Source organism: Aulonocara sp. 'chitande type north' Nkhata Bay, linkage group LG13, assembly GCF_057382095.1.
Source record: "Aulonocara sp. 'chitande type north' Nkhata Bay isolate Kocher_YH1m ecotype deep benthic linkage group LG13, A_spYH_male_GT1.1, whole genome shotgun sequence".
NCBI classification, from domain to species: Eukaryota; Metazoa; Chordata; class Actinopteri; order Cichliformes; family Cichlidae; genus Aulonocara; species Aulonocara sp. 'chitande type north' Nkhata Bay.
This window is the reverse complement of record NC_141356.1, coordinates 5356597-5379422: the sequence shown is the minus strand read 5'-3', so window position 1 is coordinate 5379422 and position 22826 is coordinate 5356597. Positions and strand designations below refer to the sequence as shown.

Here is a 22826-nt window from a genome sequence, read left to right as displayed (position 1 = left end):
TGTCAAGAATCATATAAAGTCATTTTAAACCACAAGCAACTTTTCCTACCAGAAGGTAAAAGCAGCAATCAGTTTTTTGGCAAAGTGAGTTTTATATACTATTGCTTTATCCAGCTAAAAAGACACATCAACATTAAAAATGTATTTTCTAAAGAGGAATATGGCCAAGAGGGCAGCAGAAATTGCAACAAATATAATGTAATAGCTCTCAAGAGATATTTTAAGTGGCCAAAAAGCACTAGATTGAATATAATGTAATTACAATAAGGCTGGATCATAAAGATACCAGCAAAACATGTCATTTCTTTCCTCTCCATATATAACCCCTCCATAAATCCTGTTGACTACAGTCTTTTTTACCAACATAATAAAATACGTTACCCATAAAAAACACACTCTCTTTTTTGGCACAACACCAGCTGAAGGAGTATACACTAGCTTGTGACCCTCTGATGTTGGGCTTTTCTTTGTCTGTCTCTTCCTTGAATAGAACCAGCAAACTTCACATCAAATTGTGTGACCCACCAAACCACGGAGCCACTCTAGAATTTGGGGTTGGCGAAAATTCCCACCGGGGTTCAGAGAGGCCTGGAGAATCCAATGATATGTCCCAGATATTTACATATGTAAAAGTATTCCTACCATAAAGTTCTAAATATCCATGAACACACACATACACACCTCCACTTAAAGAGCCCCCTTTTTGTATGCTCAAACGAAGCCACGCCCCTGGTGGCGGACCTATCTTATCGGGTCACTTTGAGTTGAGACGTTCTCTACGTCAGCAGGGGGCGTGGCCGCTCAGCTGTAAGGTCTGTCAGTACCGCACGGCACAGGGTGGTGGACACGACAAGAGGGACGAGCGTCGTTTATGTCAAGCAAATGTCAACTTTCCAGAGAGAAAATGAAGCAGCTAAGTCTCTGTTCAGGAGGCTTGAGGTTTTATTTTAATGTCATAAAGTAGCTGATAGATCCTGAGTAGTCAGTGACCCTCGTTTCCTCTGTATGTGCACCCTGTGCTGTGGTTTCATGGGTAAATGCTCACTGTGTGATTCCCCCCAGCGTCCCCCATTTAGTTGAATTATATTTTACATCACATTCCTGAGCTTGAGCTTGATAAAGCGCAATTACACCTCACAGCGCAATAGCTGTCAGATGTACTGATCCAGCGTCAGTGAACCAAAGATTTACAACAGATTTTGTTTTTCACTCATTTATTTAAAAAAAAACAACCCACAATATGTGTCTGTACTGTATATCCTGCCTCGGCTGGGTTGCCCACTTTGCTGCAGCATTCTTTGCATTGCTGTTTCTTAAGCTCTACCTGATCCAGTTAAAGTGTTGACGGCAAGAGATTAGGGGCATGGGTTTTAAGAGGACTTCCTTCCCTTCAAACAGCTACAGATCAAGTCCTCTCCAAATGCCACACTCATTTGAAGTTGAAGGGGGAAAAGCTTTAGACAGAAAAGCAGGAATGTGAATGTTATAATAAACACGAGCAATAGTTCCTGCACAAACAGAGCGTGCGGGTTCTTGGGGCTTCCTACAGATGTGTAATGTAACAGCAATTAAACCCATGTTAACGCCTGCATGTATTTCTCTGGACTTTGCTGCTGTTGACTTTCTGTGCCCGTAATAACCCACACCCCACCCTCCACCAGTCTCCCTCCGCACTCTGTGATTACACATTTATTTCTCCTGGTCCTAGTCTGCAGTTACTCCCATCGTGTCCGGGGAGTACAGTCACCATCGGGACAGAGCGGCGATGGCATCCCGGATTTCTTTCACTCAGGCCCGGCTGGAAGCGGAGCTGGAGCGCTACCGGGCCGAGTGCCAGTGGGACAAGATGCCGGCGATAGTTGAGCAGATGCAGGCTGCGCGGATCCACGAAGACGGTGAGTTGATGGTGGTATGCACCTGGGTTTTTTTTTTAAGTTCAGGTGGCTGTTGTCACTTCCTGGCTGTTTTTTAACTGTTCATTGATCTGTAAACTGTAAAAAAAAGGAAAAAAAGAAAAAGTTTTTTAAGTTTCGGGAAGCTGCTTCCAGGGGAGAAGCGGTAAGAAATTCTCTTAAACAATTAAAAGTACTGAGGATTTATAGCAATATCCACGAGCTTTAGTTCTAATGATTTGCACAAAACACTCACTGAGTGTTGATCAAGCATGGACATTTTTTGCAGTGTTTTTTGCGCACAGGTTGGACCTTGATCTCTCAACACTGGCTTCTGCTTGTTGAAGTTTTTCTAAGCAAATCTATTCAAGCGTTGATATTACAGCAATAAATGTGATGTGCAGAGAGGGTCACACAGGGCAGTAGGATGGCCTCAATGAAAGTTTACAGTAGACACACTGAAAGGGTATATAAATAATTAAAGGAACTGAGTGGCCTTCTGCGTGCAAGATGAGCAGTATTGCCTGCATGCAAAACAAGATTTTTCCAACAGGTTATTAGCTGCCTGCCTCTGCCCTTGAAATCACTTGACACTGTACACGTGCTCAAAGAAATGCAAACACGCATATTGTTTCTGTGCCTCATAAAGCATTCATTTGGTAGCTCACTAATGCACCTGCCTCCAACCCTCACCTTAGCAGAGTAAATATGGGCTGAGGTCCTGGCTGATAGTGCAGACCAGCAGTTTCTCCTCGCTCGCACACGCGCTCATGTGTTAAATTAATGTGGTATTTCTGTGAGCATGCATGACTCACACTGTAGCTGATCTGTCAGGAACTGTGTGTGGAACGGTTTTTCTTTTTAGATTAGAGATAGAGGAACTTTGTTTCAAGTAAAGCAATAAGCTGTTAAACTTCCAACCAACTGTAAAACTGTAAAAAAGCAGTAATAGGTGGTGTACTCTGCTTTCAAGTTTCAAATGTTTTTCTTTGGGGAGTTTGCTGTAGGTGATGTTGTGAGGAAGATGTAACAGTCTGATTTTATCTCACTCAAACAGAAAGGACAGATGCGCTACTTAAAAACAGCAGATCTTTTAGGATAGCTACTTGGATAAGGTGTGTAAGGCAGACGAAGATTTGGAGCTTTTAGTAAAATACGGGAAGTACAGTATATTCTACTGTGTAGTAAATGTATTTATTTATTCATTTTTATTTGTGAATTTAAAAAACATTATGTGACCATTCATTTTATTCCCCACAGGTATCGCACGTATCCTTAAAGCTACTTTTTGTAAAAACCCTTTATAAATGTAATAAAAGCTTTCACCACAAGGTGTCTCCATTTTACCAGAAAGTTGTAGTGTAGCATTATATTCATCTGTGTACATCTGAAATTATTTCATATTAGAGCATTGAAATGTTGCTTCTAACTAATCTAATGTTTCAATCTCAATTTAAAAATGTCAATTTCTTCCTTAATCAAAAAAAATTGTGTTCTTCAGCTACTAAAACAGACCTCATAGTAACACAGTGTCTGGTTTCGTTAATTCACAGCAAAATCTCCAGTGTTAAATTAACACTAGAGAGTGTCTAAATGGGTCCACACCTCTGAGTGTTAAATACAACACTGTTGAGTGTTAAATTAACACTTTTGACAGTGTTATATGTTTAAAAGTAACCTAGTCAGTTTTGAAGATTAACAATGGCTAACACTGAGCAGTGCTGATTTTCTAACACTGGAATATTTCTAACATTTTAAGTTATTTTCCAGTGTTAGAAAATCATGGACGTGAGGCTTCTGAAGTCTCATTTTGAATCCTCAATATTAGCATTTTCACCATTACAGTTTTGGTTTAAAAATTCTGGGTGTAATGAGGAAAGGGATGTTGGATGTTATAAACTAAGCTGGAAAGTGTGTACTCAGGTCAAATTAGAAAGCTGTTTACCCACAGAGGTTTAGCTTAGAGGAACACAAGTTATTTTACAAAACAGGTGGCTTTCAGACATACCAGAGTGGAAGGCACGCCTGCACAGCTAACATCTTAGCAAACATTTAGAGTGGTGTTTCTGTCCACCTTAATGTTAGTGCAGTGCGTGCTATCTGTTACTCCATTTTGGTCTGCACTGACTTCTAAAGGGGTTATTTGGCTACTAAGCAACCAAATGCTCTACTACTTTAACTGACTAGCTAGCTAGTTGCTATACTTTATCTGCCTTAAATCACTCTTAGCATATTATTAGCATATCTGGTTACAGGGCTAACCATCAGCTAACCAGTAGTGTTTGAAAATTTGCAACTACCTCCACTTAATGTTAACATTAACTAACTGGATAGCTAGTTGCTGTACTTTATCTCCCTGCAAACCCTGAGTTTATAATCTTCATATATTAGCATATCTAGCTATAGGGCTAACCTTTAGCTAACCAGTAGTGTTTGATAATTTGCAACTACCTCCACTAAAACACAATGAAAAAAGTAATTTAGTAACTTCAGTGTTTCAAACAATCTTGAATGAGCTTCTTTTTTCCTTCTTTTTTATTTTTTTTTTAGCAAAAATAAATAAATAAATAAAATAAAAACAAGAAAGAATGCTGGCTCCCAGAGGGAGATGTCTGACAGGGACAAAGTAGGAACAGAAGAGACCAAATCAATGCTGTGAGTTTTTCATAAAAGAACAAGCAATGGGTTGAAAACATCCGGGAATTAGAACTAAAAAAGCAAACTTTCTTTGTGTTTATCACTATGAGTGACCTCTTTCATAAAGAGATCCATGTGCTACTATGAAAATATTGAAACCAGCATTATTACTCACGCTTCAAACAAAGTAAAGCTCATCAGTAATAGCAACGAACGCTTTGATCCTATTCACAGGAGGTTCAAATGTTTATTGAAATCCAAGGAAATTGTTGACTAAAGGGGAGGTGATTAGTAGGAAATGATAAGGCTGCTCCTAAAATGAAAATAGAGAAAATCAGATAATCAGAGCAATGATGATATTCAAGAGAACTGAGTGTGAGCAAACTACAGAGTAAATTTGATCTTTCTACTTGATAAGTCTTGAAGTGAAACCAGAATGTTTTTGTTTTTTTATCTCAGTCCTTACAACACCGATTCTTGCCAAAGTCTAGGCTCCAACTTGACGGTGCAGTTATTACATTGCTCCTAATGTGGCCACGGGCTGAGACACGTCCTGGTGTTTAGCCCCCACCTTCCCCTCGCAGATATCTTCAGCCTTGACTGTGCTGATAAACCAAACTTGCAAATATGTCAAGTATATCAGGGCATAAACACTGCGCACAGAGCTGGCAGTGGTAAACACACATACGCACGGTGAAAAAGCCAAACAGGAAAGCTTTAATCGAGTGTGTGTGTGTACACAGACACTGAGGTTTACTACTGGACTGTAACTGAGTGCAAGGCTCCATCTGAAGCGGGTTGTTTTACTACACATGTAAACTTTAAATCGCTGTAGGTGGATGGGAGTGTTTATCTGCTGATACCGAGATTAAAGTTCTTTAGGAAAAATATTAGGAGAAATGGAAACTGTAGTTTCTAAACAGACTTAAGGACTCAGGCATGTTTAAACTGCTCTCCCTGGGAATTGCTGTTTTGAATGGACTGAGGGAGGTTTGCTTTGGCTACAGAAACAAATGACCTGTGACCTTTAGCTCAGACCTTCAGCATACTCCGCTCACTGTGAACCTTTTTGATGCCGCCCCCTCCTTTAGATGATTACGGGACGCTGCTGATGGCAGAGGCGCTGCTGGAGGAGTGCGTGCTGGAAAACATGGATCTGCTACGCAGGTCCAAACCTTTGGTGGACAAAACCCAGCCCAAACTGTGCAAGGCCAAAAGACTCCTCAATACCATCCTTAGCCGAGGCCGTCTAACAGTTAGTCTCATCTAACTTACTTCTGACATCTGAGTTTTAGACTTTGCTCTGCTTTTTAAAAAACGACTTCCTTCATTTAATCAAACAAAGCCCTAAAGCCATTGTTTCACAGAGCACCGACAGCTTCTATAAATTCCATCCTTTTCCGTGGCTTCTTCCTATTCAGCATTTCTTTATATTGCTGTCCTGCAGCCCCGGTACTTGAACGAGGCTCTGCTGCTGATGGCCAAAGTGCACTACGTGCAGGGACGCTACCGGGACGCCCAGGGAATGTGTGCCAGGGTGGGGCTGGAGGAGCTGACGCAGGATGACCAGCCGACCTACCACCTCCGCCTGCTGGCTGAGGCGTTCGTGATTAAAGGTAAAAAATGTTTTTCTTTCCTATTTCTAAGAGTTTAATTGGTTGGTTCTTGATAGCAAAGAAAAGAAAAACTAATTTTGAAGAGAAAACAAAGATAAACACTGCAGAGAATCCAATCTGTTGCATGTGCAGTAGGGAGTGTGTAGTTTTCTGCGCATGCTCTCTGCTCAGTTTTAACTGAATATAGTTGGTTACATAATCTTTCTGCACTTCCTGTCCTGTATGGCTGTCTACTGCGTGACTTTGTTTCTTTAAGCTGCCATGATCGACAGTCGTTGCAATGGGCAGCATTAAGAAAGAGATTTGCACATCCACTTTTTTGCAGGTACACCAAAGAGAAAGAAAATCCTACAGTGTCTTGAATGCATTTAAGTTAAGAGGAGTGAGCTTTAATCTTCGTACTCACACGGTAGTGGCTGTTTTTAAGCTGCAAGGCTGAAAGGTCGATGAAAAAGCAAAATCACTGACAACACGGCACACTCACCAGCACCAGAGGACAACGAGGGGACAGCAGGAAGCAGGAGGGCTCGTGGGAAATGTCATGGGGGAGAAACTAGCTTAGTTTGGACCAGGACTTGAGGTTTTCCTGATCATTTTTATTTAATTTTAAAGGACGTTGGCAGTAGCTCCTTTGGGATGAGGGGGGTTACAGGGCAGGTAGCTCAGGTGTGTTCCACTTCATTCTGCAGATGCCCCTCAAAAGCATTTAGGTATGTGTCTAAGTAACGATGCATATGAACCCAAGGACACGAGGTTTCCCAATGCATTTCACTGTAAGGCGACAGCGAGTGCATGTGATTCACCTCACCTTCCTGTGATTTTGACTTGTGGCCGATCAGCGTGTACCGCTAACTGCAGCCGTGCTACTGGTTCTACACTATGTCACTGACTGACAGCTGGTGGCAGCAGCGCACCGACAGCAGAAGACCGCTAGCTACCAAGGACACGTAATAATAATAAAATCTCTTTAGACCTTAATTGATTTTTTCGCACTCAGCAGCAATAACATTTCTTTTAATTTAGAAACAGGATCATTACTTAAAAATATACCTGACAGAAGCCATTAAAACTTTTTCCTCTTACAAACAGTAGACTCTACACTTTAACGCTCCACTAACTCCAGGAACTCCTCTCTCCACTCCTGAATGTGTGATTTTAATGCCAACTGATTGTAAGTGTCACTGGAGCCTGGCTGTGCCCACAGTCTTTGTGTGAAAGAGTGACGATATGTCCTTATTAATGAAGCCTGTCCCAGTGAGCTCCATAAACCTCTAAAATCCTTGGAGGCACAGTTAGTATAAAAATGTCACGCAGGAGAAATTTGACTGCTTGTTAATACTGCCAGGTATGAGTGCTGAGACAGACCCGTGGTGGTTTTAAAGAATACTTGCGAGGTGGAAAGCATACATTATATATTGCAATCTCAATGTTTTCAGGACGTTCCACCAATGTCGCATCTGTGCAGTGGTCTCACTCTAACCCTATCTACATGAAATATAATGCACTTCATAACACAGCTGACAGTGTTTCAGTATGGCTTCTGGATGTCTGCTACACCGCTGCACAGTTTACATTTACAGCACATCTCCTGCTTGTCAGCCTGCACCTTCAGTAAGCAAAAGCAGCTCTAAGAACTGGCAGGTTTCCTTGAAAAACACCAGCAGCAAGGTTGAACTACTCTCGTCATACATTTCCTTAATGATCCCTTAACTAATCCCTCTGATAGGAGCTGTTACAGCCTTAAAATCACAATGACCTTTTATGGGGTTTGGAAGTGGAAATGGAAGGGAGGCAACGGGCCAGACTGTGGATTCAAACGTTGCACGACTGGAAAACATCAGCTTGATTGGGCACGGAGCTACTATTGTGTTTTAACCTTAAAGATCCTGATGAAGCGGTGCATTTTCTTTCTATGCATCGCTGTTCTGTCCCGCAGACACCTCGAGGGAGCAGATTGGGAATAAGCTAACAACGTAAAGCTCGTCTGGAAGCTGATTTCCCACCTCTGGTCTTTGTCTTGACACGTTTTTCTACAGATGCTTCTTTTAAAAGCACAACAATCATGAGTCATACGTGAAGGGAGGATTTACAGTTAGTCACAATCACAAGCTGTCTCAAGCCCAAACATGAACGCCCCCCTCCCCCTCCATCACTTTTTATTTTGGAGTCATTTTAAAAATATGCTCTTTCCAGTCAGATACAGCCTTAAGTGTTTTTTTTTTTTTTTTTGCTCTAATGTGACTCACTGAATACCAGCATCATTAAAGGTCACAGATCACATTCACAGAACATTACACTGGAGGCCTGGATAATCTTGTTTCACTCATCATAATCATCATCATTACGCGGCTACACTCCCTGTTTCCTGATGATCGGATGTGACCTCACGCTCATCAAACTGGAGAGAATTTGTTGCAATAACTGTCAGATTTCTTTTGATTGCTTTGAAGCCCACTGAAGGATTGTCTTTGCAAACACTTTTAACGTAGATCAGATCCTCCGGGAGCTGCTTGTCTCCTTCCTGCACTTTTCCCAGGGTTGCTTTGGAAATGAAGTCAGATGTGAATACTTGGATGATGACGTCTCCTTATTTGATTTAGCTTGGCGTCTGGCTTGAGACTGCTGCCCGTCACAGGCCTCCTGCGGTCTCGAGAAGTCCCCCCCACTTGTTTGTACAAATAAGTGCACTAGCAGACATCATCTGGACAGCACCAGCCTGTTAACGGCCGCTTCTGTACTTGTGCATCAGAAATGCAATTATAAGTAGAAAAAACAAACAAACAAAAACAAAAGGACAGTGTTCAGTTCAATTTTTATGTATACAGCACAAAGCTTTAAATTTTAAGGTGAAAGCCCCTCCACAAAACCAAATGGAAGAAAGGAAGAAACCTCTGGGTGAACCAGCCATCTACCACAACTGACTAAGGGGGATTAGGGGAAAATGTAGGCAGGAAGGATGTTCATGAGCATAGAAATGCAGAAAGGAACTAGCCCTAACCCTCCACAGGAAGACAATCAAAGCCCTAAAGGTGATGCCTTCGTTTGTATAACTGAAAATGGCCATGCAGACAGGATAACCATAGTTATTAGATGCTCATCCTGAAGGAGACGCTAACATTTGTACCAATTTTCCATCCAAGAACTGCTGAGATACTTCACTTGAAATCACAAATACTAACCTTGAGAGATGCTCGAGGAAAAGTCATGGGATCATCTAAGATCAGGATTCATCCTCTGGGACTAGTAAATATTGTCAGAGCTGTCCAACGCACATCCGAGTCTCATTTTAACAGACTAAACTTACTTGTATTTTCAGATCTATCTCGGTGAAGTCTGTCAGAGCAACTGAGCATTGCAAGTGCAGACCGAGTAACGATGAATGGACAAACAGTTGAAGCAGTAAAGTTTGATTATCGCCACTTTCAGTCTATTTTGTGAGGCTCAGCCTCTGTATTTCACATATACGTCACAACATTTACCCCTAGCTGCCACATTTCGAAAAACCCTGTTTGAAATGTTGTTATTAGTAATACTAATGATTTTATCAGGTAAACTGACCTCTTCCAGTCACCCACAGCTCCTGTATTACATTTTCAGCTTAACCTGACCAGCTGAAAACTAAAGCAGTTACATTTTTAATGGTAGCTTTTGTTAGTTTGTTTGCTTAGTTAGTCGCTGAGAGCAGGTGCTCGTAAAAAAGCCACGGTCTCTCTCCGTGCGTTTCAGGTCTGTCTCTGGATCACCAGACGCTGTCTGCCGTGTCCCGTGTTCGTCTTTCTGAGAGAGAGGAGGAGTCCCTGTCCTGTTACCTCAGGGCCTGTGATGCAGCTCTGTCCTACCTGCAGGAGCTCGATAAGGTGGGCTTTTTATGCCCGTGTGAGAGCATGAGCGTGTGTGACCCTGTTATGGCTGTGTTTGGTTTGGCATTTTACTCCATTTTACTGTTTACTGAGTTGTTGTAATAATCTTTTGACAGAAACTTTAAATTTCATAGGGGGTTAATAATCTTGTCTGTTTTATCTCTGTGTTTTCAGGTTGTAACAACACCCCACATCAAGTCAGCCAAAACCATTTTACTTCACTCACCCAGTGATATTGAACTGGGCTACTTCCTGCAGGCTGCATTACAGAGTGCTTACCTTTGTCTGCTGCATAGGGGGTGAGGGTAGCAACCATAACAACCATATTATTTTTCAAAAGCAAAAAATAGACCAGCAAACATCTTTACACATGCTCACATGTGACAGTATAATTCCAACGTCTTTGATAAGAGTACAAGTCAGATGATTTCAATTTTGTTCTGATTATATTTACATAATTATTAAATAGAATTTGTTACATGTGTAGCTGCAGATTGGATTCTTGTTTTGTGCACTGCAGAGTTTTATTGCTGATTCCTCCTTTGATCACAAGACTCGCTCTGCGGAGCAGAGAGCTGTGTGCTCTGTCGTTTAGCTTGTGTTAAAGTGAAGAGGAGAAGAAGAAATCAAGCCTAAGCTTTCCAGCACCACTTGACCTTAGTGCACCACAGATGCATTTTTACTCGTGATCAATAGGTGGCAGTGTTGCTCTTAGACATAGAAAAGCAAGGTGCGTTTGAATGGTCACATAGGAACACCATCTCTGTAAAAAGTATAATATTATGTCTTACTCATTCATCCACTGCCCATAAATGAGGTCGCTGTGAGTAAAGAAGAGTTCGAGTGTGTTGTCTCAGTCAAAGAAAAACTTTTGCTTTGATTACATGGCAACAAACGTCCTGCAGGACTTTATCTCTGTAACACTGTGATACTAGATCGCCTAACTTCTTCTTCTTCTGCACATTTATTTTTGTTTAATGTTACACTTTCACACCTACATGTCACACTGATATATGCTTACTGTGTGTGTGTGTGTGTGTGTGTGTGTGTGTGTGTGTGTGTGTGTGTGTGTGTTAGTCATCTTGCACAGGGTGCTCACCAGCTGCGTAGAGTGCTGAGGGTGGTGGAGTCACGAGGGTCTCAGAACTTCAGAAAGGTGGGCCACCTCTCACACACACGCGCACACACACACACACACACACACACACACACTGCACTGTATTCTAATACTTAACCATTGTGACATACTTCAAGTCCATTTACTCGACACCAGTCGTATGCTTTCACCAGCTTTCATGCAGTTTGTATGTGTAATATTATGCATACACATACATAATAACACAAGAACAAGTACTAACTGACCTGCTGCCATATGATGTGCAGGTGATTGGTTCAGCACAATTTGTAATCTAGAGAGACTGTAGGCGAACGCGCCTTCCACCAAAGCCAGTGACCTGTCCACATTCAAATGTAATATTTTCTTTCTTTGGGACTGTTCCAACTCTGCACCAAATCTGATGAAGTCCAGTGTTTTGGCTTTAGAGAAAAACACTGAAAACACATCTTTATACGGGAATGTTTTCTGTAAAACGATCAGTAAAAAAAAAAGAAAAAAGAAAGTTATTTCTATTCTTATTATTATTATCATTCAAATTTTCAAGTGGACAGATTCTGCATTTTTCTGTCATGTGTATAAACTGTTACAGCGGTGAGTGGATGATCATATTAAACATGATCACATATAGTCAGATATGAGTAATCCCTGTAAACTGAAAGTTCAGGACTGTTCTTGAATCTGTATGATGCCAGTGAGAGCGGAGCTCCTAAAATACAATCAATTCAGTTACAAACTGTGGTTAAGAAGCCTTTGCGAGGGGCAGCCAATCAGGAGAAAGCGCACTTAACAGGAGGGGGAAGGGAGTTAAAATAGTTTGTTTCAGACAGACTTATTTATCGTATCCTGGCTGCTTGAGATGAATAAAGATTGAGAACTGAGAATCATACAAAGTTAAACCATGAAAGCTGAAAAACAGCATAAATACAGGACTCAAAGTATCAGTATTCCACACCTGCACTAATACAGCATCTGCATGTGGCTCCATCCTAGTCTGCAGCGAGAAAACTAGCAAAAGTGTTGCTGAGCTCTGTGAGCGAGGACAGCTACTGGCCCCCGCTGGGCCCCCCACCCTCAGCCTGGCTTCACAGAGAAGGAGCCGCCGCCTCCAAAGACGCCATCTACCCCACTGTTAAACCACCACATCGCTACAGCACAGAATGGTTTGTACACTCTCTGTTTTTTTTGTTTTCATTTCAGTATTTTTGGTTTTCTGTTTCAGTCTGCTCTAGTCTAATCGTGCTAAATGCAATTACTTGAGTCATGCTAAGTATTTAGCTTATAAAGCTATACATGACTGCTATGATGGTGTTAGTTACTTCACCGTATCAGCTGACAATAGTGGACAAAGATTATCTCACTAAGGAGTGTCGCTTTAGTACTTTGAGCCCACGAGTATCTCTTTTGTCTAAATTACCCTCCTGTTAAGACCTTGGTGCTTACTGCAGTTTGACCCGAGTGTTGACCTGCTGCATGACAACCTACATTAACTCCCATGTCCACTGACTTAGCAACACTAAGATGAATTTCCCTTCCATCCATTTTCTTAACCACTGATCCAATTTCAGGATCTGGGAGGGCTGGAGTCTATCCCAGCTGTCATTTGGAGGGAGGTGGGGTACATGCTGGGCTGGCTGCCAGTCTATTAGAGACAAATGTGAAACAAGAAAATAGTTTTTTGGTTGGACACCATTAAGATGGCCCCCAAAAAACAATATTGTTCTTAATAATGTGATGCCTGTGATGGGATTTTGCTATTTTTGTCTCTTCTGTAAACACAACATGTCCATCAGTCATGGGTTCCCTCCTTTGTTACTTTCCCAGAGGCTGCTCTATTTTCTCTTTTCTGGGGCTGGGAGGGACGGTCTATATTCTTTATAGATTGTGAAATAAATTTGCTTTTTTTGTTTCCTAACAAAATTAACCTGATTTGTAACAAAACATAAGCATCGGAGTTAAAGAAGAACTATTACTTGTCAATAGTTTAGCTGAAGGTTGAACTTTTAAACAGGTTTTGTCTGGAGAAACAAAACAAATCACACGGTCTTTCAGGTCGTCTGTGATGTCTGAAGCTGATTCGGGTGGTTTTCACTGCGCCTGTTGTTCAGCTCTGTCCTGGAGAAACCACTAGAATGCCACTAGAGGTCATCACATCCCAGGCTTAATTAACACTGGCTGAAAACCTGCTTTAGAGGAGGTTAAAGGGCTCAGAGCGAAGCCAGACTTCAGTTCATTCATTAGTTCATTTCTGACACCAGAAAGCAGGCTGCTGTTTTATCTGTGCTATAGGGCGGTTCTTTGAACATAGTGCTTATATAACATAACATGTCAGCGTAGCGTAACGGCAGAAGGCAGAAGAAACCCTTGGCCAGCCCCGACAGGACAAACTGGTTATGTGCAACAGCACACAACAATGATCACCACATAGTTGTCTAGTTTCTGCCCTCTTTGCAAAGGAATCCTGCGCTTGTTGCTCGGGCCCTGCAAGCCATACTTAGTCACCGCAACATGACTAAGCTAGCCCACACTATCATAAGTGAAGATCTAAATCCATGTCTGAGATTTGAAGGAGAGAGGAGGAACAGGAGAAACAGGCTGTGCTTCGGCATTGTTCGTGGCTTTTGTTATCAGTTGCCTCCTGAAAAGGCCTCTGTGGTGTCTGGTAAACGTGTCCTTTAAAAGGACACGGAGTTGATGAGAGGGGCAAAGAAAGTGATGAATAGAAGGAAAAGTGTAAGACCCAAAGAGTGTGTGTTTGAGAGAGAGAGAGAGAGCGAGAGACATCTGAGATACTACTGTATAGTGATATATCCAGGGTGGTCTGTATTATGTTACAGCTCCACAGGTGAGACAGAAACGTGACACTCACACCAGTGTACTTCTGGATGTGTGTGTGTGTGAGTGAGAGAGGGATAAAATTCCCATTCTTGGTACTATTTCCTGCTTTCTGTGTCCTGGCAGTTGCTTCTGTCCTCAGGACGTGGTGGAGGAGGCCATTTTGCTGCTACTCATCACAGAATCCATGGTGAGATGCTCTCTCACACACACACACACACAAACCACAACACACACACACGCACACATTCGTTTTCATATATTTGTGGGGACACCTCATTGACATAATGCTAACCATCCAAAATGAAAGCCTAAACCTAACCGTGACCTAACTGTAACCCCGACACTAAAACCACATTTTGAGTCAAACTCGTGGGGACCGGGATTTTGTCCCCATTAGGGCTGCTGGTCCCCATAAGCTTGGTAAAATTCCAGTTTTGGTCCCCACAAAGATATGTAAACACGCACACACACATCCACCTTTCCTTGCTTCCTCGTCTTCCTCATCCCGCGTCTCTCTTTATCCAGGCCAGCGGTGACGCGGTGATCAGTCGTCTGCCGGATCAGGCTGAGGCTCGCAAGACCAGTCTGCAGGACGCCACCTCAGTCTATGACCTGCTCACCATCGGCATGGTCAGGAGGGGGCAGTACGCCATGCTCTCTGAGGTGTTCTGACACACGCACGCATGCAGACGCACACTATGCTGGAGGTCTAAGGGGAGGCGAGCAAAAGAGGGAGAGATGAGATGTGTTAGTGAGAGCTTTGCCTTTGCCAAACTTTTTAATGAATGTCCTTATCACTTGGAGCACAGGGATTATGTGTCTTTTTCTCTCACTGCCTCTCAGTCTTTTCTTCATCTCTCACCATCCCCCACACTGCCTGTTCTTTTCTAGTTCTTCTTCTGGCTTTGAATTCCTCCTCCATTTTCTCATTTTTTGTTTAAACTGTCCCCCCCCCCAGTGTGACTTTCTACCCAGATGTGGGAAGTTTAAGAGGCGGAGGTTAGCGGGGTTGTCTCAAATTAGGTTTGTCCACAAGTCTCACTGATTCATATATAGCATATGGGAGACCACACACGCTGAGGTAGTTCCACCTACACCAGTGGATCAATTTGCTGATGTATGAGGCCTGCATGGGCCATTTATTTAAAATCAGGTGTCAGCCAGTCAATACATTCCCTCTTTGACGTCGTGAATAAGACTGATTGCATCCTTACTGTAGCATCAGTCAGTCCATGGTGTCTCTGTGGTAAGAAATCATGTTTTAATTTCATACCAGGAATTCATATTATTGTTATGCTTTCCCTTCATATTCAAGGAAAAGGAAAATAAGCAACCTATTCCAAAGACTTGTCTATCAAAGTAGTAATACTAAGGAATATAAACGTTATCTCTTATTCATATACTGTAAAGATTTTATCTTACCACTGATGCATTTAAAAAACATAAATCTCTAGAGCTAGTTTACTCTTGTACGCATTCCAGTTCAGTTCAATACCCTTCCTGTCAGTGGAAGTCAGAGTCAAAGGTCACGGTTCTCATTTTGTGCACAGAATGTTTGTCTGAAGCACAAACTGTCACAGTCCTGGGTCGTAACCCTGTGTTTTTTCATTTTCTTATATTTTGATATTCATTGTTTATGTGCTCATGTCTATTTTGCCTACGTTGCCTTGTTATAGTTATCATCAGATTCCCCTTGTGTCTTCATCCCCTGTGTTTAAGTCCCCTTCGCCCTTCGTGTGTTTCTGCGTGGCTCATGTTATCAAGTTCGTGTCATGTCTGTGTCCCATCATGTTTCCTGTTTTACTTTGAAAGTCTTGTTTATATGTTCATCGTGCTTAGTGCTACTTTTCCCTGTGGCGTCATGATGTTCATTTTTGTCAGCTGTTTCTCCATATGTTTCCACTTCCCCTGATTACCTCCTGTGTGTATTTAGTCTGTGTGTTTTCATTCTGTCTTTGCCAGGTCGTCTGTGTTACCTCCCTCACGTCTTCTCATAGTTCTTAGAGTTGAGTCACAGTTTTCATAGTTTTTCGTTTTCCCAGTTTACGTTCTAGTTTAGTTTCGCTACTGTCCTTGTTGCTTTGTTTTGCCTTCTTGTAATCAGCCATGATAAAGGCTTGTTTTCCGTTTGAAACTTAAGTCAAGCTCCGCCTCCCTTTGTATCTGCGTTTGGGTCCACAATTCACAGCTCACACAGTCTGCTCCCGCAGATCGTGACAGTAACTTAATAACCTGAGTTGAAAAGTTCCACTCTTTGCGTGTCTCCAAACAGTATTTCAGTCTTGAGCTGTGGAGGAGAGGAAAAAAGGCAAATGTTGTACTAAATAATTGGAAATAAAGTATCTGAATTTCAGAAGCGGGACCACGCCCCCAAACATGCTCCTTCCGGTTCTCATCTATATAGGTTCCCCCAGTTCTACAAGCTGTTCGTTCTTGTTTACATGCCCCTCCCTCACTCCCCTTTTAATTCTTTAACTTCTTCACTTATATTTAGTACACGAGGATCTGCCAGGCCCGGGAGCCGCGGCCAGTCCCCTTCAAGGCCTTCCCCAAACCGCAGCTCAATTCATGCCCAAGCCATTCACCTTTATCTACTAAAACGCTATCAAACCTCAAATGAAGACGTGGGCCCAGCAAGTGAAACTGAATGATATCCCTTTAATCTGTCAAGTACAGTGGGGCAAAAAAGTATTTAGTCAGCCACCGATTGTGCAAGTTCCCCCACCTAAAATGATGACAGAGGTCAGTAATTTGCACCAGAGGTACACTTCAACTGTGAGAGACAGAATGTGAAAAAAAAATCCATGAATCCACATGGTAGGATTTGTAAAGAATTTATTCGTAAATCAGGGTGGAAAATAAGTATTTGGTCAATAACAAAAATACAACTCAATACTTTGTAACATAACCTTTGTTGGCAATAACAGAGGTCAAACGTTTACTATAGGTCTTTACCAGGTTTGCACACACAGTAGCTGGTATTTTGGCCCATTCCTCCATGCAGATCTTCTTGAGAGCAGTGATGTTTTGGGGCTGTCGCCGAGCAACACGGACTTTCAACTCCCGCCACAGATTTTCTATGGGGTTGAGGTCTGGAGACTGGCTAGGCCACTCCAGGACTTTCAAATGCTTCTTACGGAGCCACTCCTTTGTTGCACGGGCGGTGTGTTTTGGATCATTGTCATGTTGGAAGACCCAGCCTCGTTTCATCTTCAAAGTTCTCACTGATGGAAGGAGGTTTTGGCTCAAAATCTCACGATACATGGCCCCATTCATTCTGTCCTTAACACGGATCAGTCGTCCTGTCCCCTTGGCAGAAAAACAGCCCCATAGCATGATGTTTCCACCCCCATGCTTCACAGTAGGTATGGTGTTCTTGGGATGCAACTCAGTATTCTTCTTCCTCCAAACACGACGAGTTGAGTTTATACCAAAAAGTTCTACTTTGGTTTCATCTGACCACATGACATTCTCCCAATCCTCTGCTGTATCATCCATGTGCTCTCTGGCAAACTTCAGACGGGCCTGGACATGCACTGGCTTCAGCAGCGGAACACGTCTGGCACTGCGGGATTTGATTCCCTGCCGTTGTAGTGTGTTACTGATGGTGACCTTTGTTACTTTGGTCCCAGCTCTCTGCAGGTCATTCACCAGGTCCCCCCGTGTGGTTCTGGGATCTTTGCTCACCGTTCTCATGATCATTTTGACCCCACGGGATGAGATCTTGCGTGGAGCCCCAGATCGAGGGAGATTATCAGTGGTCTTGTATGTCTTCCATTTTCTGATGATTGCTCCCACAGTTGATTTTTTCACACCAAGCTGCTTGCCTATTGTAGATTCACTCTTCCCAGTCTGGTGCAGGTCTACAATACTTTTCCTGGTGTCCTTCGAAAGCTCTTTGGTCTTGGCCATGGCGGAGTTTGGAGTCTGACTGTTTGAGGCTGTGGACAGGTGTCTTTTATACAGATGATGAGTTCAAACAGGTGCCATTCATACAGGTAACGAGTGGGGGACAGAAAAGCTTCTTACAGAGGACGTTACAGGTCTGTGAGAGCCAGAGATTTTCCTTGTTTGAGGTGACCAAATACTTATTTTCCACCCTGATTTACGAATAAATTCTTTACAAATCCTACCATGTGAATTCATGGATTTTTTTTTCACATTCTGTCTCTCACAGTTGAAGTGTACCTCTGGTGCAAATTACTGACCTCTGTCATCATTTTAAGTGGGGGAACTTGCACAATCGGTGGCTGACTAAATACTTTTTTGCCCCACTGTATGTGCCGCAGCTCCATCTTAGTTTTATATAAGGTCTAACGTGTTTTTCCTGCTTACAGCACTGTTATGTCTCCTAATGTCCACTGTGAGTAGTAGCAGAAACACTTTCATTATAACATAAGCACCTGACTGAAAAACTTTAAAAGGACTATTGCTAATAAACTTAATTAAACTTTAGTAAATTTTATTTTTAAAATTTAAACTCTAGTAATTAATAATTCACACTAATCACTGGTGATGTCATAATTTATGTTTATTTATGTCAGTTTTTCAAACAGGAAATAATCATTTTATGAATTATACCCACTGGGATGGACTAGTGACCTGGGAGTACCCCACCCTCTCACCCAAAGTCAGCTGGGATAGGGTCCATCTCTCTAGTTAACAGGATGTCTGGATGGACAGATGGATAGATGTTTGGTCAGTCTCAGGGCTTCAAATGCTGCCCTTTAGTCGACACAGCTGGTTTCTCACCTGTAAGGTGTCTCTATGTGATAGTCAGCTTGTCAAATTTTACCTTAACCCACCCAAACATTGTCATTAACCCAGTCATGTAGTTTTGGCCTGATTATGAAACCAAACATGAACTGTAGTTTCCAGAATCAATGTTGTATAATTTAAACCTCCCACCCCCCACCTGCCTACTTGTGCACTCTTTAAAGGTACACCGTGTAAAATCTCACCGATAGAAGCTTGAAGACTGCAGTCAGCTGAATTCGGTTTTCTTACCCCTCCCAGTTCAAGTGCATAATTCTGGTGGTTGCTGTAATCAAAACAACTTTAGTCATCATTCATCTATAGTGAGTGTCTGTTGTTAGACTGCTGTTTATCCCACTTTTAAATATGACTGTCTGATGACAGCGATGCTAAAGAGAGTTACTGAGGATATCCTGAACTTTTCTGTCAGTAAGAGCTGCTGTTTTAGCCGCTGTTTTAGCTGCTGTTAGCTGCTGTTTTAGCCGCTGTTAGCCACTGTTTTAGCTGCTGTTTTAGCTGTTGTTAGCCGCTGTTAGTGAAACTTTCTTTGAAGTTAATTGAACATTGTTGGACTCTTAGTGATGTTTAGTAAATAAACTCATACGATGTGGGAATGTAATCAAGCGATTTTTAGGATACTCAAGCCTAATATTAGCCTGCATATTGTTAGCTTTTAACCAACTGTTGTTTCTTGTTTAGCCAGCCTGACAATATCTAGGAGTAACTGCAACGATATCGGGAATAAATAGTAATGTTTTTGCATGTTCCCTGACTTCAGGCATAAGGTGAATTTCATGTGGTGGGTTGAAGTGAGGAGGAAGAGGATGAAGTGGAAGTGGAGGAAGACATAATGAGAAAACGATGATGAAAACATAGCTGTGCATTTATTAGATGGTCATTATAGTTTAAAAGATTTAAAAGCTATTTGTGATATTTATAAGGTGTAGTTACGTAAGTGGTTGGAAGTTGCTGTTGGAAGACATAATTTCACACTAATGAATGAACACAATTTTATTTTTTTTCCGTTACATAATTCAGAAAATTACTTACTATATCCTTAAAACAAGTGGCATCCTTGCAAACACTGTTCATAGGTGGTTCTTGAACCAGTTTTTAGAAAAAGTTATCAATTAATAATATCTAATTAAATTAATTCCATCAATTTTCTTAAACACATATGTCTCAGCTGACACGTCTATCACAGGGCTAATTGTCATTCCATTGTTTGTTAATAGTGCAAAACTGTAAGCATTTAGTCCAGTTGATACAACAGTTATATATGGTGCAGCTCAAAGTACTGTACAGTAGGAGACTTAACGCACTTGTATCTTTTAACCTCTGTTATTACAATTTGGCTGAAGCTTACTTCGAGCGCTATATATTAACCCTTCTAAACAGAGGTTAAGTAGGGATTTGTAATGGTTTGGGGCCTGATTTAGCTGGGTTAACAAGGGTCAGCAATACTGCCAGTAGCAGCAGAGACAGTTGCAGCTTCATATAGCTTCATAAAGACCTGCAGTGAACCATTACATTTCTTACACGCTTCAGTTCATGTTAGAAAATACAGAGCCCATTCACGACTACAATTAGCTACATATTCCACACTCTCTTATTCAATTAAATCCTACAGAGGTTGGTATTGTGTGCCTTTGCTCTATTCAGCATGGCATCTTTGTCTGCATGTTACTTTGTGTGCAACCTTTCTAATAAGTGCACATTTTTTAATCCTACTACTTGGCAGACCTTTTTTCTTGATGTAGCTCGCTTCTGCATGACTGACAACATCTGAATGAGCGGCGCTCCACGCCATCCTGTGCTTGTCCACACACACATCACTCACATCATTATGTACTGAAACAGCACAGAGTGGGTGGTGAGCGCTGACTGACAATCGATTTTGAGCGAGAGGAATGTGACTACGAACACTGGCCATTCAGCTTTGTGACTGTAAAGGAAAACAAAAAGCTTAATGTCCACACCGAACCATCCACTCTTATCGGCGCACTCTACTTGTACAAAGTTTCATAACTTAAACATGTTTGTGTATTTGTTTTTCTCCTCGCAGTGTCTGGAACGAGCCATGAAGTTTTCATTCAACGAGTTTCACCTGTGGCACCAGTTGGGCCTGTCACTCATGGCCGCCCGGAAAGTGAGCTCATTTCTCCGTTTAAATCAAACACCACATCACACCCAAAGGAGATAGCTATCTTCTATCTATTCTATCTATCTAGGTATTCATGGTAATGAAATGTAATCTTAAAAAGGCACATTTTTTAAATGGGAGTCCTCAGAATACCTCACAGTGCTCTTTCAGTCTCTAAGTGTCTGTGTCTGCGTGTGTGTGCGCACAGAGCCATGCGTGTGACAGAAAAATTGATGTGGATTGCATGATAAAGTGACAGCAGATCAATGGTGAGATCTAGAAATAGGCTGCTCCCTAGAAGGAGAGGGACCGCCTCAGTGTTGTCAGATCTGCTTCTATTTAGGGCCCGCGGGCGTGCATGCGCACATGTGCTCACGCATGTGCACGTGCACGTGGTCCATTAATGATTGACCTACATGTATTAAGTGACCATGTGTCTAAATGGGTCTATTAGGGCTGTGTGAGGACAGTTAATGTATGTTTGATACAGTCGCTCAAAAGCGATCCATGTCATCTGTGGCTGAATGATAAGTGGCTGCTGTTTGCTCATTAATCACAATTTGTCATTGACATTTCCGTGTATGTGTGTGTGCGTTTCAGGGGGTTGGTGCTGTATCTGTATTTAAAGAGTGTGCCAGGATGAGACCAAAAGACCCTTCGTTGCCCTTGTTGGCTGCTAAAGTCTGCATTGATCAGCTGCATTGGGTAATTACACACGTAACATCTACTTGCAAAAAAGGGGGAAAAACTTCAACTTAAATACTTTCAAATAATTTCTGGCTAATTTGGCTTTTTGCAGCTGCTACTTGCGGAAGCATGATTGGTCTGCAGCTCATTCAGGCAAAGAGCTTTAGGCAAGGCAAGTTTATATATATATAGCACAATTCAACAACAAGGTGATTCAAAGTGCTTTACAGAGACATTAAAAACAAAAACAAATAAAAAGCACGATTTAAAATTTATTTAAAAAACAAATAAACAAAAAAAAAAACAGTATATAAAATCAAAACAGATAAAATCAGAACACTAGATAAAATCAGTAGTTAAAATATAAGTTTTGAAATTTAAGCTTAAAAGTGTGGATTTGGTGCTTTATTTAAATGCAGCTGAGAACAGGTGAGTCTTCAACCTGGATTTAAATAAACTGAGTGTTTCAGCTGATCTGAGGCTTTCTGGGAGTTTGTTTCAGATATATGGAGCATAAAAGCTGAATGCAGCTTCTCCGTGTCTGGTTCTGACTGGGAACTGATAAAAAACCGGATCCAGATGACCTGAGGGATCTGGAAGGTTCATACTGGGTCAGGAGGTCACTGATGTATTTTGGTCCTAAACCATTCAGAGCTTTATAGACCAGCATCAGAACTTTAAAGTCTATCCTCTGACGGACAGGCAGCCAGTGTAAAGATCTCAGAGCTGGACTGATGTGGTCCACTTTTTTGGTCTTAGTGAGGACTCGAGCAGCAGAGTTCTGAATGAGCTGTAGTTGTCTGACTGATTTTTTAGGTAGACCTGTAAAGATGCTGTTACAGTAATCAAGCCTACTAAAGATGAATGCATGGACTAGTTTTTCCAGGTCCTGTTGAGACATCAGATCTTTTATCCTTGATATATTCTTGAGGTGATAGTAAGCTGATTTTGTTATTGTCTTAATGTGTTTTTCTAAGTTTAGGTCTGCATCCATCACTACACCCAAATTTCTCGCCTGGTTTGTGGTTTTTAGATGTATAGATTGAAGTTCTCTGGTGACCTGTAATCGTTTTTCTTTGGCACCAAAGACTATTACCTCAGTTTTGTTTTTGTTTAGCTGGAGAAAATTGTGGCACAACCAGTCATTAATTTCCTCAATGCATTTACCAAGAGCCTGTACTTTACTTAACAGATGTCTATGCTTCTGATCAGTTGATAGAAAAATCTATTCAATGCTTAAATAAAGGAAAGAGAACTTAAAAAAAATGGTTGAAAAATGCTTTG

The 22826-nt window shown here is 41.7% G+C and overlaps 1 protein-coding gene across 3 annotated transcripts in view; it reads left to right on the top strand.

Moving 5' to 3' along the window:
• The first annotated feature begins 825 nt into the window (after positions 1–825).
• ttc7a (tetratricopeptide repeat domain 7A) overlaps positions 826–22826 on the top strand; it is a 69090-nt gene continuing 47089 nt past the window's right edge. Inside the window, exons 1-12 of one of the 3 annotated variants that reach the window (XM_086258363.1) lie at positions 826–939; positions 1709–1895; positions 5621–5784; positions 5977–6145; positions 9872–10002; positions 10180–10304; positions 11083–11161; positions 12113–12282; positions 14081–14144; positions 14483–14620; positions 20778–20861; positions 21456–21560. In XM_086258363.1, the coding sequence (XP_086114489.1) occupies positions 883–939; positions 1709–1895; positions 5621–5784; positions 5977–6145; positions 9872–10002; positions 10180–10304; positions 11083–11161; positions 12113–12282; positions 14081–14144; positions 14483–14620; positions 20778–20861; positions 21456–21560 (1473 nt within the window). In that variant the 5' untranslated portion in view covers positions 826–882. Of the gene's footprint in view, positions 1034–1708; positions 1896–5620; positions 5785–5976; positions 6146–9871; positions 10003–10179; positions 10305–11082; positions 11162–12112; positions 12283–14080; positions 14145–14482; positions 14621–20777; positions 20862–21455; positions 21561–22826 lie in introns of all 3 variants that reach the window. The other 2 variants (XM_086258365.1, XM_086258364.1) reach the window with 2 other exon arrangements.